The 17,162-nt window shown below is 45.7% G+C and overlaps 1 protein-coding gene across 1 annotated transcript in view; it reads left to right on the forward strand.

The window, feature by feature from the left end:
* The first annotated feature begins 2,202 nt into the window (after positions 1 to 2,202).
* LOC309563624 (lysosomal acid lipase/cholesteryl ester hydrolase-like) overlaps positions 2,203 to 17,162 on the forward strand; it is a 66,556-nt gene continuing 51,596 nt past the window's right edge. The window contains exons 1-2 of the mRNA XM_082268168.1: positions 2,203 to 2,336; positions 10,455 to 10,587. Coding sequence (XP_082124294.1) covers positions 10,462 to 10,587 — 126 coding nt within the window. The 5' untranslated portion in view covers positions 2,203 to 2,336; positions 10,455 to 10,461. The remainder of the gene's footprint in view (positions 2,337 to 10,454; positions 10,588 to 17,162) is intronic.

The raw sequence follows: 17,162 nt of genomic DNA on the forward strand, positions 1-17,162 counted from the left end.
GCAAAAGACTGCACACAAATTTTGTCGGCCAACAACAGACGACTGCAGAAGTGATGCCATGTGATGGTTAACTTTCCGTGTGTTTTTTCTTCTCTGAGCATGCCCAGTCTTGCTAATCTGCTGTTTGTCGGCCGAATTCTGTACTGACTGGCGAACAATCGGCCGTTCTGGTGACGGCCAACAAAAATTTTAAAGTCTGCACGCCAGATTCTGTTCGGCCGAAAATTCGCTGTCGGTTGTCGGAAGCATCATACTAACAAGCCGACTATCGGCTGATCGTTCGGCGGCCGAATATTTACAGCCGACAATCACTACGTGTGTACGGGGCTTTAGACACAACACCTTCCAGCACAAGATGCCTTAGGCCCCTTTCACTGTTCAGATCCGCCTGTCAGTTTTTTTGGCAGATCTGAACGGTCCCCCCATGCATCTCTATGGGGCATCGGATGTCAGCAGAGACATGTCCGCTGACATCCAATCCGCTCCGTCAAATCTGGACGGATGGAAACCCTATTAGGGGGCTGGATGCATGGATGGGGGGGTGGTGCCCCTGCACCACCACTGGTACTAGGTATGTAATCTGGCACAGAGCGGCCGCCCTGCCGCAGTATATGTGCGTGGGGCAGTTGCTAAGTGGTTAATTAAAAAGTCGAATATAATACAATCATATATAGCAAGGTTACCAGGCCAATGGCCTGAGGTGAGTCTGCCATTAGTACCGGTAATCTCTCCAGCCCATGTGAGCTGTGACCCTGGGTGTGACAACTGAAGCAGCGACAACTCCGGGATCTTTGTTTGTGGTTTTTATTGGAATTAGGGGATGGGAGAAGGGAATGAGTTGGATACTCCTTGAGGCTTAAACTAATTTCAATTGGGAATTTTACTTCTGAAATGCCCGTTGGCGCTTCCTTGACACCAGCGGGCGCAAGCCAACGCTCACTGACACTGAGAATGTTCTGTAAAACAGAAGAAGTGCTGCTGAATCCTCGACTTATAGTCCAGAAGATCCAAGACTGAGAACTGTAGAACTCCTGACACTGTTGTACTGTGAAAGTCACTGAATACTTTCCCCCGCCTGGCACAGCTTGAGGTAGTATGTAGTAGAACTCTGTATAGCTGTTACTGTAACTGGCACGCTCTGTATAATTCAGGGCCCAAACTGCAGGTGCCCCCTTTAACCTCAAACTCTTCAGGGTCCACTGACTATGTACCTCCTCTGTAGCTTCAGGGTCCTAAACCTAGGTACCCCCTTTACAGCTAGTTGACACTGGATCCCAGAACCTCTTCCGGAGTTGTCCCCTCACTTTAGGCAGACCCCCAGGGGCAATCCTCAGTACTCAAGACCTGGGACTGGACCCCTCTCTCCCTCCGCAGGCTCTCGGCACACCGGATCCTCTCTGCTCAACTCAGCACTCCCTGGACTCTCAGGCGATACCCCGAGACATCCACCTTCCTCAGACAGGAGGAGAGACAGCCGCACTCTCCCTCCTGGGACTCTGCACCCACCAAAGGCACCGTGCCACGCACTTCCCCCCAAACTTATACCCACTCCCAAAATCCTTTGCAGCATAAACTGCCTTCTGGGGTAGTTACAAGTCTGGATGTGTCCCCTGATTGGAGTTCCCACACTGCCCTATGAGAAGCCTCTCACAGGAGCCAGTGAGGATACTACTCCCCTCAGCAGACACATCTGGAAGCCCTGACACCCTATCCAACAGATCACAGCCCTGCTGTTAGGCAGACAAGGCCCACTATACATGTAGGGTGCTACATATATATAAAATTATATATTTAAAAAAAGAATAATAATAATTTTCGTTTTCGGCCAAGTGCATTCTGATCTTTCAGTTTTGGCACCAAAATTTCCATTCGGTGCACCACTAGCAGCAACCATAATTTTATTTCTCAGGGCCTGGAGGTTTCTAATTGATTTTTAGCAAACAGTTACAGATTTGTACATGTATGTGGGAAATGTCAGAATTGGTAAGCAGGTTGTGAATGTGTTCAGCACATGGAGCTCATCTCTTCTCTCTTCCTGTGTTGTGGTCACATGCATTGCTTATATCTTTTTCTTGAAGGCTTCAGTATGTGAAATCCTATTGCTGTTTTATGGCTGTGTTGTCAATGTTGTTTGCAGTCACTGTGTTTTCCCTGCCCTGTGTGTGCAGTTTCCCCCCGGAGCCATTTCCTGGACGGACAGTAGGCGGAGCTGTGCAGAGTTTGATGTGTGTGCAGTCAGTGTGGGGACAGATGAGAAGGGGAAGCTTCCTGCTGTCACTCTGTGAACTCCAGTGTCAGTGATCAGAGGAGGAGGAGAAGAGAGGACTGTCCAGGTGGTAAGAACACTCACAGCCCTATATTATTTACATCTGGAAGGAGTGTTTCTAGTCCTAGAACACAGCCTGTCCTGTCCCTGCCCTCTTATAGGTAGGGTGACCCCTCTATGGAGGGTGGGTTGGGTTGGGTTCTCTGTGTAGATGATAGTATGCTTATTTATGGCCTTTTTAGGTTCATCATTTTTTAATTCAGTGTTTTCATATCATATAAAAACATACAGATAACATAAACTCACTATGTATGCCATGTTTGTGTCACCATAGACACTCAGCCTGCTGTACATAAGGAAAGGTGACAGATTGAACTTTCCTTTCCTTATACAAATTGCAGAGCATAACATGCTGGGTGTGATCAGCTGCAAGCAAGCAATAGATTCTGGTCCCTGCAGCGGTGATGTAAAAGACATTTTCTGGTTGCGATTTTACAATCAGCCGAATTCTAATGGCGAATTGTATCCTTAGACGGTAGATTGTTTGGTATCTGGACTAAAGGTGAACTCTGGGGGGAAAGGAAAAACCTTGCAGAAGGACTTTTTAAGCACTGGAAGGGTTAGATGTTGGGGGGGCATAAAGTATACTTTTTTTTTTTTTAATCTGTTTGTTTTTCAACCTAAAAAGTATACAACAGTATACAAAATAGTTACTATCATAACCCCAAAGCTCACACAAACCAGTAGGTCAGCACTAGTGGTTCGTACGCTCCAAATAATGTGTTTCCTCCATCGCAGAACATTACAGCAGTATGGGACGCACATCTAAGCATTGTTCTGGCAGTAACCGATAGTTCTACTTTTCTTATCCCTCATTCCAGGAATCTGGGTTTTGTGCAACTGCATGGACACAGCCACTGCTCCCAGTTTGACATCTGTGCCCGTGTTCTGTCAAAAGAGCCAACTCGTCAAAATCTCCAATTATGTCACTTCTGGTGACTTTCCAGCAGCAGTAATTGCAGATTTTCGATGACTTGGCTGTTTTCACAGAATACCGGCAGCGTATACACTACGGTACATGACGGCTTGGCTTTGTTTACAGAACACCGGCAGCGTATACACTATGGTACATGGTGGCTTGGCTGTTTTCACAGAACACCGGCAGCATATACACTACGGTACAGGACGACTTGGCTGTTTTCACAGAACACCGGCAGCGTATACACTACGGTACAGGACGACTTGGCTTACACTACGGTATATGTCGACTTGGCTGTTTTCACAGAACACCGGCAGGGTATACACTACGGTATATGACGACTTGGCTGTTTTCACAGAACACCGGCAGTGTATACACTACGGTACACGACGACGTGGCTGTTCTCACAGAACACCGGCAGTGTATACACTACGGTACATGACGACTTGGCTGTTTTCACAGAACACCAGCAGCGTATACACTACGGTACATGATGACTTGGCTGTTCTCACAGAACACCGGCAGCGTATACACTACGGTACATGACGACTTGGCTGTTTTCACAGAACACCGGCAGCGTATACACTACGGTACATGATGAGTTGGCTGTTTTCACAGAACACCGGCAGCGTATACACTATGGTACATGACGACTTGGCTGTTTTCACAGAACACCGGCAGCGTATACATTACGGTACATGACGACTTGGCTGTTTTCACAGAACACCGGCAGTGTATACACTACGGTACAGGACTACTTGGCTGTTTTCACAGAACACCGGCAGCGTATACACTACGGTACATGACGACGTGGCTGTTTTCACCGAAAATCGGCAGCACATACACTACGGTACATGACGACTTGGCTGTTTTCACAGAACACCGGCAGCGTATACACTACGGTACATGACGACTTGGCTGTTTTCACAGAACACCGGCAGCGTATACACTACGGTACATGACTACTTGGCTGTTTTCACAGAACACCGGCAGCGTATACACTACGGTACATGACGACGTGGCTGTTTTCACCGAAAATCGGCAGCACATACACTACAGTACATGACAACTTGGCTGTTTTCACAGAACACCGGCAGCGTATACACTACGGTACATGATGAGTTGGCTGTTTTCACAGAACACCGGCAGCGTATATACACTACAGTACAGGACGACTTTGCTGTTTTCACAGAACACCGGCAGCGTATACACTACGGTACAGGACGACTTGGCTTACACTACGGTACATGATGACTTGGCTGTTTTCACAGAACACCGGCAGCGTATACACTATGGTACATGACGACTTGGCTGTTTTCACAGAACACCGGCAGCGTATATACTACGGTACATGATGAGTTGGCTGTTTTCACAGAACACAGACAGCGTATACACTACGGTACATGATGAGTTGGCTGTTTTCACAGAACACCGGCAGCGTATACACTACGGTACAGGACGACTTGGCTGTTTTCACAGAACACCGGCAGCGTATACACTACGGTACATGACGACTTGGCTGTTCTCACAGAACACCGGCAGTGTATACACTACGGTACATGACGACTTGGCTGTTTTCACAGAACACCGGCAGCGTATACACTGGTACATGACGACTTGGCTGTTTTCACAGAACACCGGCAGTGTATAGACTACGGTACATGATGAGTTGGCTGTTTTCACAGAACACTGGCAGCGTATACACTACGGTACATGACGACTTGGCTGTTTTCACAGAACACCAGCAGCGTATACACTACAGTACATGATGACTTGGCTGTTCTCACAGAACACCGGCAGCGTATACACTACGGTACATGACGACTTGGCTGTTTTCACAGAACATCGGCAGCGTATACACTACGGTACATGATGAGTTGGCTGTTTTCACAGAACACCGGCAGCGTATACACTACGGTATAGGAGGACTTGGCTGTTTTCACAGAACACCGGCAGCGTATACATTACGGTACATGACGACTTGGCTGTTTTCACAGAACACCGGCAGTGTATACACTACGGTACAGGATTACTTGGCTGTTTTCACAGAACACCGGCAGCGTATACACTACGGTACATGACGACGTGGCTGTTTTCACAGAACACCGGCAGCGTATACACTACGGTACATGACGACGTGGCTGTTTTCACCGAAAATCGGCAGCACATACACTACGGTACATGACGACTTGGCTGTTTTCACAGAACACCGGCAGCGTATACACTACGGTACATGACGACTTGGCTGTTTTCACAGAACACCGGCAGCGTATACACTACGGTACATGACTACTTGGCTGTTTTCACAGAACACCGGCAGCGTATACACTACGGTACATGACGACGTGGCTGTTTTCACCGAAAATCGGCAGCACATACACTACAGTACATGACAACTTGGCTGTTTTCACAGAACACCGGCAGCGTATACACTACGGTACATGATGAGTTGGCTGTTTTCACAGAACACCGGCAGCGTATATACACTACAGTACAGGACAACTTTGCTGTTTTCACAGAACACCGGCAGCGTATACACTACGGTACAGGACGACTTGGCTTACACTACGGTACATGATGACTTGGCTGTTTTCACAGAACACCGGCAGCGTATACACTACGGTACATGACGACTTGGCTGTTTTCACAGAACACCGGCAGCGTATATACTACGGTACATGATGAGTTGGCTGTTTTCACAGAACACAGACAGCGTATACACTACGGTACATGATGAGTTGGCTGTTTTCACAGAACACCGGCAGCGTATACACTACGGTACAGGACGACTTGGCTGTTTTCACAGAACACCGGCAGCGTATACACTACGGTACATGACGACTTGGCTGTTCTCACAGAACACCGGCAGTGTATACACTACGGTACATGACGACTTGGCTGTTTTCACAGAACACCGGCAGCGTATACACTATGGTACATGACGACTTGGCTGTTTTCACAGAACACCGGCAGTGTATAGACTACGGTACATGATGAGTTGGCTGTTTTCACAGAACACTGGCAGCGTATACACTACGGTACATGACGACTTGGCTGTTTTCACAGAACACCGGCAGCGTATACACTATGGTACATGACGACTTGGCTGTTTTCACAGAACACCGGCAGCGTATATACTACGGTACATGATGAGTTGGCTGTTTTCACAGAACACAGACAGCGTATACACTACGGTACATGATGAGTTGGCTGTTTTCACAGAACACCGGCAGCGTATACACTACGGTACATGATGAGTTGGCTGTTTTCACAGAACACCGGCAGCGTATACACTACGGTACAGGACGACTTGGCTGTTTTCACAGAACACCGGCAGCGTATACACTACAGTACATGACGACTTGGCTGTTCTCACAGAACACCGGCAGTGTATACACTACGGTACATGACGACTTGGCTGTTTTCACAGAACACCGGCAGCGTATACACTATGGTACATGACGACTTGGCTGTTTTCACAGAACACCGGCAGTGTATAGACTACGGTACATGATGAGTTGGCTGTTTTCACAGAACACTGGCAGCGTATACACTACGGTACAGGACAATTTGGCTGTTTTCACAGAACACCGGCAGCGTATACACTGCGGTACATGACGACTTGGCTGTTTTCACAGAACACCGGCAGCGTATACACTACGGTACATGACGACTTGGCTGTTTTCACCGAACTCCGGCAGTGTATACACTACGGTACAGGACGACTTGGCTGTTTTCACAGAACACCGACAGCGTATACACTACGCTACATGATGAGTTGGCTGTTTTCACAGAACAACGGCAGTGTATACACTACGGTACAGGACGACTTGGCTGTTTTCACAGAACTCCGGCAGTGTATACACTACGGTACAGGACGACTTGGCTGTTTTCACATAATACCGGTAGCATATACACTACAGTACATGAGGACTTGGCTGTTTTGACAGAACACAGGAGGAGGAGGAAAAAAGTTGTCGCCGCCTTGGAGGCAGCCATGTGGGTTGGTTATTAGCCGGTGGACTAACAATGTCCACTCATATTGTGTACCGTAGTGTATACACTGCCGGTGTTCTGTGAAAACAGCAAAGTCGTCGAAATCTGCAATTACTGCTGCTGGAGAGTCACCGGAAGTGACCTAATTGGAGATTTTGACAAGTTGACTCTTTTGACAGAGCACCGAATGCAGTCAGTGTGAGTTCAGGGGACCACACAAGCACTGATATCAAATTGGGAGCAGTAGCATGGGTGCGCGATTAAGTACGCCTGTGGTTCAGCTTGGAGGAAGCTGTTGGACGGGTGGCATAAGATAAGTATTGTGACTCTTTATGTTCCTTTAGACCCCTTGCAGACACGGTGGATCTGCCTGCTCAGTAAAGGATCTGTAGCTGATCCCCGCTGAGCAGGCAGATGACAGGTTCGCTCCGCTATGCAGAGCAGACACAGCCCGTTGTTGTCTATGGGGCGGCCGGATCCCCATCCATCTGTTTTTAGCAGATCGGTTTGGCAGCCGGCGGGTGTTAGCAAACACATGTCCATTGACATCTGCTGCTCCATAGAGAGCTATGGATAGTCCAATAGGGTCTGCCTGAAAAACTGACAAGTTGACCCGATGGGTCCATTGGTGTGAAAGGGGCCTTAGACTAAACAAGCATTTAACCTGACTAGTTACCATGGGATCCCCACTGCAAGAATCATTGCTTTAGAGTCCAGCTTTAAAGTAGCACCCCAGCCTCACCTTCAGTACTTATTGTGCAGTTGTACAGACTTCCCTCCTGTACTGAAATTGCTCACTTTGATTTCACTAGACACTGGGAGATTTCTGCAGTGTGCATTAGAACCTGCAGCAAGTCAGATAGAGCCTGCCTTATTTCCTGGTTGTAGCATGTCCAGCATCATCTAACAATTTCCTTCCCAGGCTGATTGTCCCTGGTCTGCCTTTTATTCATTGGATTTCAGTTCTTTCAGTTGTGGAGGCCCAGCATCATGTGTGGGCATCTCCACAGCTTATTGTTTTCAGGAAGCTTTGTACATCATCCTGCCAGCCATAACGTGCCTGCATTGCTTAGAAAAGCACAGAGTCCCAGTGATGATATCAATGGGTCTAAAATGAGATATTATTTCTAATCATGCCATTAGCATGTTGATGGTGGAGGACAAACCAGAAGAGGCAAAATATAAGCAGATTAATCTTAAGCTTTAATATGAGCCCTGATATGAGAGTTCTTTCTCATTAGTTTTATTAAATTTATATGTATAAAAAAATGTGTGATTGAGCTGCGTTTTTAGCAACCCCCTTAAACTGCAAAGGCAGCAGATGGGGGTGTTTACATGCCACGGTTGTGATGCTTTGCATTCGTGGCAGAAACAATCACTCCTGGTAAGTTCGGCAGGCTTACTGCCTGCCAAACATGACCCATTCAATTGAATGGGGAAGCGGCGCAAACTGCGTGTTTGCGCAGCAATTACGGAGTTAAAACACATTGCCTCCTGACCGCCTAGCAAACGGCTCTGAAAAGCGTTCCAAACACAGATCATTTTCAGAGGCGTGGTGTTTTAGGCGCAAATCTAAACTTAGCCTTACCGCCATATTCTGTATATATTGCTGGGCAGCTGTGCAGTGGAAATTTTATACATAAGACCAGAATTACAATCACACTTACAGATCGCCATACTAGCACATCCAGGGTTAGTGCGGCCATCTCTTTGCTGAGCTATTGTGTATTGTGTATTGACTGCACCCCCCCCCCCCCATCCAGAACACACCGGTCAGCGACCCCCCCCCCCCACCAGAACACACCGGTCAGCGCCCACCCCCCCTCCCCCAGCCAGAACACACCGGTCAGCTCTCACATCCATTGGTTTTCCAGCATGCGCAGTTGTAGGACCGGCTCCTGTTGGATGATGTGCTGGGCTGAAAGTCAGCCAGTTTCTGCCAAACCAACCGTTTTCAGCATAAGATGGAAGAGGAAATAAAGGAAATCCCTGGAGTCCTTTGTATTTGATGGGTGTCAGACAAAACAAGAATAGTGGGGACGTTCCTTCTTATCACACACAGAGAAACCCTTTTATAGCATGAGGAAGGTTTAGAAGAATGGTTAAAATTTTATTGTGTCCGTCTGAGTTAGTTTTGATTCCCTTCCTGTGCAGGTGGCGGGTATCAGATGGAACAGAAAGAGAAAAGACATTTGCTCTTTAGGAACAGAGTATAAAAGTCCACCTTTCTACCCATGTTTCATGCTACACCAATATTTATTCCTCAGCCCCCCCAACCTTAAAACACCTCCCCCTTACCTGAATCTTGGGGTTCTTCTCCCCTGGAGCACCTTGATTTCTTTTGAATTTAGCTTGGCTGTGTGCGGCTCCATCCGTATATAGGCACCTCATCCATCCGCATAGGCACCTCATCCATCCGCATAGGCACCTCATCCATCCGCATAGGCACCTCATCCATCCGCATAGGCACCTCATCCATCCGCATAGGCACCTCATCCATCCGCATAGGCACCTCATCCATCCGCATAGGCACCTCATCCATCCGCATAGGCACCTCATCCATCCGCATAGGCACTTCATCCATCCGCATAGGCACCTCATCCATCCGCATAGGCACCTCATCCATCTGCATAGGCACATCATGCTTTCTCAGGATCTCTGAGTGGAAAGACTACAAGTCCCATCTTCCAATGCAGCAGAGGGACTCATTGATCTCAATGGAGCAGTTCATTGACATTCCAACACTTGTAGTTGATTGATTATTTCCATTAGCCCTAAATATTGGTGTAACTTGAAACATCCAAAACTCCGTACAGACCTGAGACTGGAGGAATATTCTACAGGAAACTGAACATTGCACCTGCAATCTGCTGATTAGGATTGCAATGCTTTGCAGGCTCTGATATAAAAAATAATAAAAACATATTCTTTCTTTCATTATTGTGAGGGCATATTTTAATTTTGTTTAAAAGACACCGTACCCTTATAACAGAACGAATTTTTCCTTGTTCCAAAAAAAAAGCTTTGGCTGGAGTTCTGCTTTAATTCAGTGGAGCAAAAGTGGAGCTGCTACACGGTTACCAGGTTTTGCTTGGAAGAAGAAATTGTTTGCCAGTGTGAGCTGTTCCTAGGCATACCCTGAGCCACCTTTAAAGCATGTCAGAATTCAGGATGATAATGTGTTATAACATAAAATGTTCTTTTTTTTTCTAGTCAAAAGATGTGGCAGTTGGTTCCAGCGATATTATTTATACACACGATTACAGTACAGTCACTGGACCGGAACATCCGAAGTATAGATGGCGGCTTTTTCTATACAGCAGACCCTGAAGCGTCAATGAATATTGTAAGTCTTATACCTAATGTTTCATTTAACAAGATATGTGTTTTATATTGGGCATATAAGAGACCCTAGGGCAAACCTCTATATCATTTTAAGGGCCCACCATTTTTGGGAGTTAACCATTTTTAATGCACACCATTGCATTATGTTAAAATGTGCGAATTCCTGCAGCATGCAGTATCACACCCTATATGTGTTGCTGCACTCCAGTTCCATTCAGCTTCAAAGACACCCCAGTGCACCTATATAATGCACCTGCAGTGAATGCAGCACACCACAACTCCCTGTGTACGTTGCAAAATTCAGCACTAACTTTTTGTGTGCTGAGGTGAAGAGCTCATTTACTTTGATTCACTTTTTTTCTCCATAAAGAGTGCCTGTTACAACATTATTATCATAACTACATAAGTGGTCCATATAGTGAACTTGGTGTTGAGGTTTTCACTTTAAGGTCACTTCACTTTTGGACAAGGGGGCACTCTTTTCGTCTAGAGTAAAAGAGGTTTCATCTCCAAATACGGAAAGGCTTTATCACAGTAAGAGCGGTGAAATTTGAAATAGATTCCCTCAAGAGCTTTTGGTTTTGGCCAGCTCAGTAGATTGTTTTAAGAAAAGCTTGGATTCTTTGCTAAATGCACATAATATAACTGGAAAAGGTAAAGTTGATCTGGGGAAAATCCTATTGCCTCTTGGGGGATGATCAGGACGGAAATCTTTCCCCCTCTGGAGCAAATCAGATCATGCTTTATTGGAGTATTAAGCCTTCATCTGGATCAATTGTAGGTATTGGTATATGGAAGTTTTCTATTTGAGTGTGTTGATTTTTCTTTTTTTTTTCCCTCTGTTGGTTGAACTGGATGCACTATTTTTCAACCAGGTTAAAGTGGTTCTAAAGGCTCAAGGCTTTGTACCTTCATGCATTGTATGAATAAAGGTTAAAAATTGCTATGCAGCACTCCCCCAGCACCCCTTAGAACCTACCCGAGTCTCACCTCGATCCAGCAATGTGCACTAGAGCATGGCTTGACAAATTTGCTTTGAATCTAGGAGCCAGCTAAAAAAGTTAGGAGCCAGTTTTTTTTTAACCTTTTGCCTACTGGGTACTTTTCCCACCCAGGCCAATTTTCAGCGCTGTCGTACTTTGAAAGGCAATTGCGTGGTCATGATTATACTGTACCCAAATTTTAATTTTTCTAATTTTTTTTTAAACCGATTAGAGCTTTTTACCAATAGTTTTTATTTTTTATTTTTTGCTAAATACATGTAAAAAGACTGTAAATTTTGAAAAAATTAAAAAAACCCTTTCTTTACTTCTGTTATAAAATTTTGCAAATAAGTAATTTTCCTTCTTCAGTAATGTGCTGGGATGAAGCAGCACTGATGGGCAATGATGAGGCAGCACTGATGGGCACTGGTGAGGCTGCACTGAAAAGGCAGCATTTATGGCCGCTAATGAGGCTGCACTGATAGGACACTGATGAGGCAGGCTGCACTGATAGGGGCACTGATGAGGCTGCACTTATAGGGGCACTGATAAGGCAGCATAAATTAGGACTGATAAGGCAGCACTGATGAGGCAGCATTGATGGGCACTAATATGAGCACTGATGAGGCTGCACTAATAAGGTGGCTATGATGGGCACTAATAAGGGCACTGATAAGGCAGTATTGATGGGCACTAACATGGGCACTGAAGAGGCTGCCCTGATAAGGTAGCATTGATGGGCAGTGATAAGGTAGCTTCGATGGGCACTGGATAAGGCAGCATTGATGTGCACTGATAAGGCAGCATTGATGGACACTAATATGGGCACTGATGAGGCTGCACTGATAAGGCAGCATTGATGGGCACTAATAGTTGGCCACACCAGCTGTCAAGGTACTAGGGGGATCTCGTATATAGAGAGATCTTGAGTAAAGCTCCACTCCAGAAAAAAGTCCAGATAGTCCAGTTTATTAAGTAGGATAAAAACCCCAATGAACAGTGTAAATTGTCACTCATAGGATATCGGGCTGAGCCAGTGTACTTGCCCCACTGCTGATGGTCTTACGTCGCTATGTCTGTGGCCAGGAGATCATTGCAAGTAGGGACCCGTACTGCCGCTGTAGTGGTTCGGGCGATGGATGCACCGTTTCTCCGGGGGAAGGATCAGCACGGTGATCAAACCACAGGACAGCTGGATGAGAGCCTGACTTTGACAAAGCGCAGAGCGAGAAACATTTTGTCATGGTGACGGGACCGTTTGCATTCACACTGGAGGAGTCGTAGGCGGTGTCCGGTTCTTCTTCCTGTTACTTGCTGGCGCGGATCAGTGACATCTCCTGCGCCGCCGCTGCTCTTATCCAGATATAGCGACGTAAGACCATCAGCAGGGGGGCAAGCACACGGGCTAAGCCCGATATCCTATGAGTGACAATTTACATTGTTCATTGGTGTTTTTATCCTACTTAATAAACTGGACTATCTGGACTTTTTTTCTGGAGTGGAGCTTTACTCAAGATCTCTCTATATACAATATATAGTTACACAATTGCCTTCACTTTATTATTTACTGACCATCTTATAACAGCCACAACCAGAAGCGCTCCCTTATCTTCTAGTTTTTCTATTGATCGGACTCTGATCCCTTAAGGAGCAGCTGAGGTTTCAACACAGGCTTTTTTATTTACTGGTCATACTGGGCACCTTGTTTCTCTATGTTTGCCATTAGGGGGATCTCAGGCTGGCCACACCTGACACAGAGCCGCAGTCGGAGCTCATCTGGGGGAGGGGGGGAATCAAAGCGCCCGGGGAAGCCATTGCTAAGCCTGTTCAGAGCCGTCGGTTCCTGCTCTAGGGTGTCTCGCTGGACAGCTCGAACTAGACGCGGAGGGAGGAGAGAGCCACACAGGGCACACTTCCTGCCAGGGGCCCCACTCTGCCCCTGTCAGCTCCACTCCTCCCTGACCTGCCCTTCCTACCACTTTACAGCCCCTCGTCTGCTCTAACCCGCCCCTCGCAGTCCCTCACCTCTCCTCTTTTAACCCGGCTTCACAGCGCTTCCCTTCCCCACCCTTAGCATCAGAAAACAAACGTTCCTGCCGGCTGCTCAGGAAAGGTGCATCCCCCAATGCTAGCCACTGGGGCTGACAGCAGCCTATGCGCCAGTCTGCATTTTATAGTTGCAATGGCGACCTGGCGCCCGGGGTTTGTCGATCCCTACACTAGAGCCTCAGCTCTTTGGGGAGTCTCCCTTCTCATTGGCTGAGACTGCAGCGGGAGCCCTTGGGCTGAGCCGTGTGTGAATTCTTTAGAGGCACTCGGCAGGAGGAAGGGGGCAAGAGTGTCGGCGAGGAAGCACTGCACAGAGCAGGTAAGTATAACATGGGTATTGTTAAAAATGTAAAAAGCGTTTTAAAATAATAAAAAAAAATAAAAATGGAAAAACCCCTCCCCCACTCTCTCATATGCACGAATGAATACACCTAGGATGCACATGAGTGCATAAAAGTCAATTGCTTAACACATATTGGGTATCCTTGTGCACGACTGCATGAGAGGAATAATTTTAGGGCCAACATTTATGGTAAACTCTAGACTGATGAGTTGTAAAGGTTTTTAAAGGATGTCCTATGGACTATTTGGATATCATATTTTTCACCACTTTGCAGGCATACAGTTTTGGGGTTTGACATATTTGGTTTGTGTGCACTAAAAGTAATTAAAGAGAAAGTGAACTTTGAGCTACTCAGTGCATTGAATTGTGAATACATGATAATGATTTTACAGTAAATCAAATAAAAATAAAAATAAAGCTGCCAACTCCTATAGTGTCACCACACCATCAACAATAAATAATATATAAATGGAGCAGCACTAAATCTAGCAGTGATTCCTATATAAACAGTGAAATATAATAAAGAACACTGTAACCTATAAATTCCAACAAAATAAAGATAATGCAAGTATATAATAGAGTTTTTTTTTTTTTTGAATTCATGTTACACATGTCATATATATTGTGATATTCTTTGATTGACTGTCACAGTGATCACTCAATAAAACCGTTGTACTGTTTTTCTACGCTGAATGGGACAAAAAGATACAATGCATCTTTTCCTCCGAGTCAGAAGAGAAAAGTGTTAAGGCCCCTTTCATACTTGCCGCTCCATCAGGGGAGTCAGTTTTTCTCAGCGGGGGATTGATCCTCTGATCCCCCTCTGAGCAGGTGGATGGCAGCTCTGTCTCCGCGCTGCGTGCGGAGAGGGAGCTGTCAGGTCCCCACTCTTCTCTATGGGGGAATGGGATGAGAACGGACCGCCTGTCCATTCTCATCCGATCCAATCCGCCAGACAGATGGAAAATAGGGTTTCCATCCGTCCGGATTTGACGGACCGGATCAGATTGAATGTCAGCGGACATGTCTCCACTGACATCCGATGCCCCATAGAGACGTTCAGATCCGCCAAAAAAACTGACAGGCAGATCTGAACGGTCCGCAATTGTGAAAGAGGCCTAAACAAAAAAAATCAGTCTGTGTGTAAATAGAAATAAATTCATTAAATAAATAAGAAAATAAAGATACATTTGGGTAGGTGAGGGCTTGATCTAGGTTAGGGTCTTTCATACTGCTCTGTAGCAATATCGCGGTAAAAGTGCATATGCATGTTTTCCATGATCTTGCTGTGTTTCAGATGTAATTCCTGTGCGTTTCTGGTGCATTTTTGGGTTGCCTGCACCTGTGAAAAATAGACAAGTAACGCAAAAACGCTCCAAAAATGCAAATCGCGGTGCAATTTTACCACAATTTCCAATCCTTTCAATGGGAAGCTTCATTTTTAGTGCACCAAAGATGCAGGAAAGAAAAACCACACCACACCTGTAACGCAGTCCTATAGGATTTAAAGGGAAACATTTTTTTTTAACGTTTTCTTGCAAGGTAAAAACGCAGGAAAAACATAGTGTGAAAGGGCCCTAAGTGTCGGGGTCAAAGGTCACTAGCAAAGGGCGACAGCAGTGTGTTTTAGGTTGGATTGAAAAAATATACAGTTTTCTAACACAAGTGATAACGTTTGCACAAATTGGTGAAAAGAGACTCTTTATTTTACTAAACAAATGACTTTTCCCTTACTCATCCACCTTCGTTAGTGTGAGAATCCGATTTTACTTTGGTCTCAGAGTTTGCTGTGACCTGCATCCTTTTTCTTTTTTTTACTTCCTCTTTCATTTGCATAACAGCTACTGCAAAACATTGTGAGAAAGCAAAGACCACAACAAGTCCAGCAGATTGATCTCCTTATTTTGCATCGGTTCTTTTGCTGCTACTGGATAGCAAAAATCCATGCTGGGTTTTTAGTTTGCTTGATTTTTTTTTTTTTTTTCTTTAATTTTATTTTTTTTTATAAGATCTCCAGACTACACTTTCAGTAAGCAAGTAGAGGAAAAAAAAAAAAAAAGAAGAAAAGGAAAAGAATTTCCTTGGTGCCACATAAAACCCTAAAAAAAATAGTTACACAACTTTTTAAAATGTAGAAATCTTTATTAACAACATAGTTGGTTAAAAACATATATATCCCCCCAAAAATTGGTATCCCAATAAAAACAGCCTGTCCAACAAATACAGCCCCGGTGTGTGAATGTTCCTGAAAGAGTGCCAATATAACCATATTTGAACAGGTTCATATTTTCCTACTATAATTATACAATAAGCATGGTAGGCCAAGATGCAGGACAGAAGTCATAGATCTCAACGCATTTCACCTTTTAATTGCTTCATCAGTTACATGAGCTTAGTAGGGATGCACCGAAGTGAAAATTCTGGGCCGAAACAGAAACTGAAAATTCAGGAAGCCCTTGGCCGAAAACGAAAATTACTTTTTTCCCTCAAATTATTTTAAAATAGTTACAGCCTGTATATAGATGCTCCTGGCACTATATACCTGCCCCAAAGCTGTATTATACAGGTATAGTGCCAGGGGGGTAGCTAAGTATAGGGAAACAATGATGCACATCATAACACATAATATGTTGTCACTCAATGCTCCCCACAGATAGCAGGTTGACTCTGGTTCTGCTCCTGTCCTTCCTATCTGCAGCGGCCATACAGTAGAAGATGGAGGGAGGAGGTGGGTGGAGCCAGAGAGTCAGTAATGGACGCGGAGGACGACGAGGAAGATCCTCCTCCGCTCTGCATGCTGGGTCCTCTTCTCGGCCTCGCTTTCCTCTCGGGACCGTGACGTCACTGGTTACTGGACGCCAGGCGGCTGGCAATTCTAGCACAGGGCGGACGAGGAGGTACAAACGGCGGGACTCGGGAGCCGGCCGCGGCCGGTCACGCACCACATAAGTTAAAGTGAAAGCTGCTGCTGCGGCAGCCATTCATTTTCGCCATATATGACCTGTTTTTGGCCGAAATGGGATAGGCCCATTTTCGGCCGAAAATTTCTGTTGCTGAAATTTCAGTGCACCACTAGATTTTTTAATTGCGCTATATCCAAGCAGGGGATACCCAAGTTGTCTCAGGTGGGAAAAACACACAGTGGAGGTCTGCACGGCAAAATGGAACCCCTTATAGGTGGCTGATATCCACAGCTAAGTA

The sequence above is a fragment of the Pelophylax lessonae genome, assembly GCF_965119305.1.
Source record: "Pelophylax lessonae genome assembly, chromosome: 9".
Lineage (NCBI taxonomy): Eukaryota > Metazoa > Chordata > Amphibia > Anura > Ranidae > Pelophylax > Pelophylax lessonae.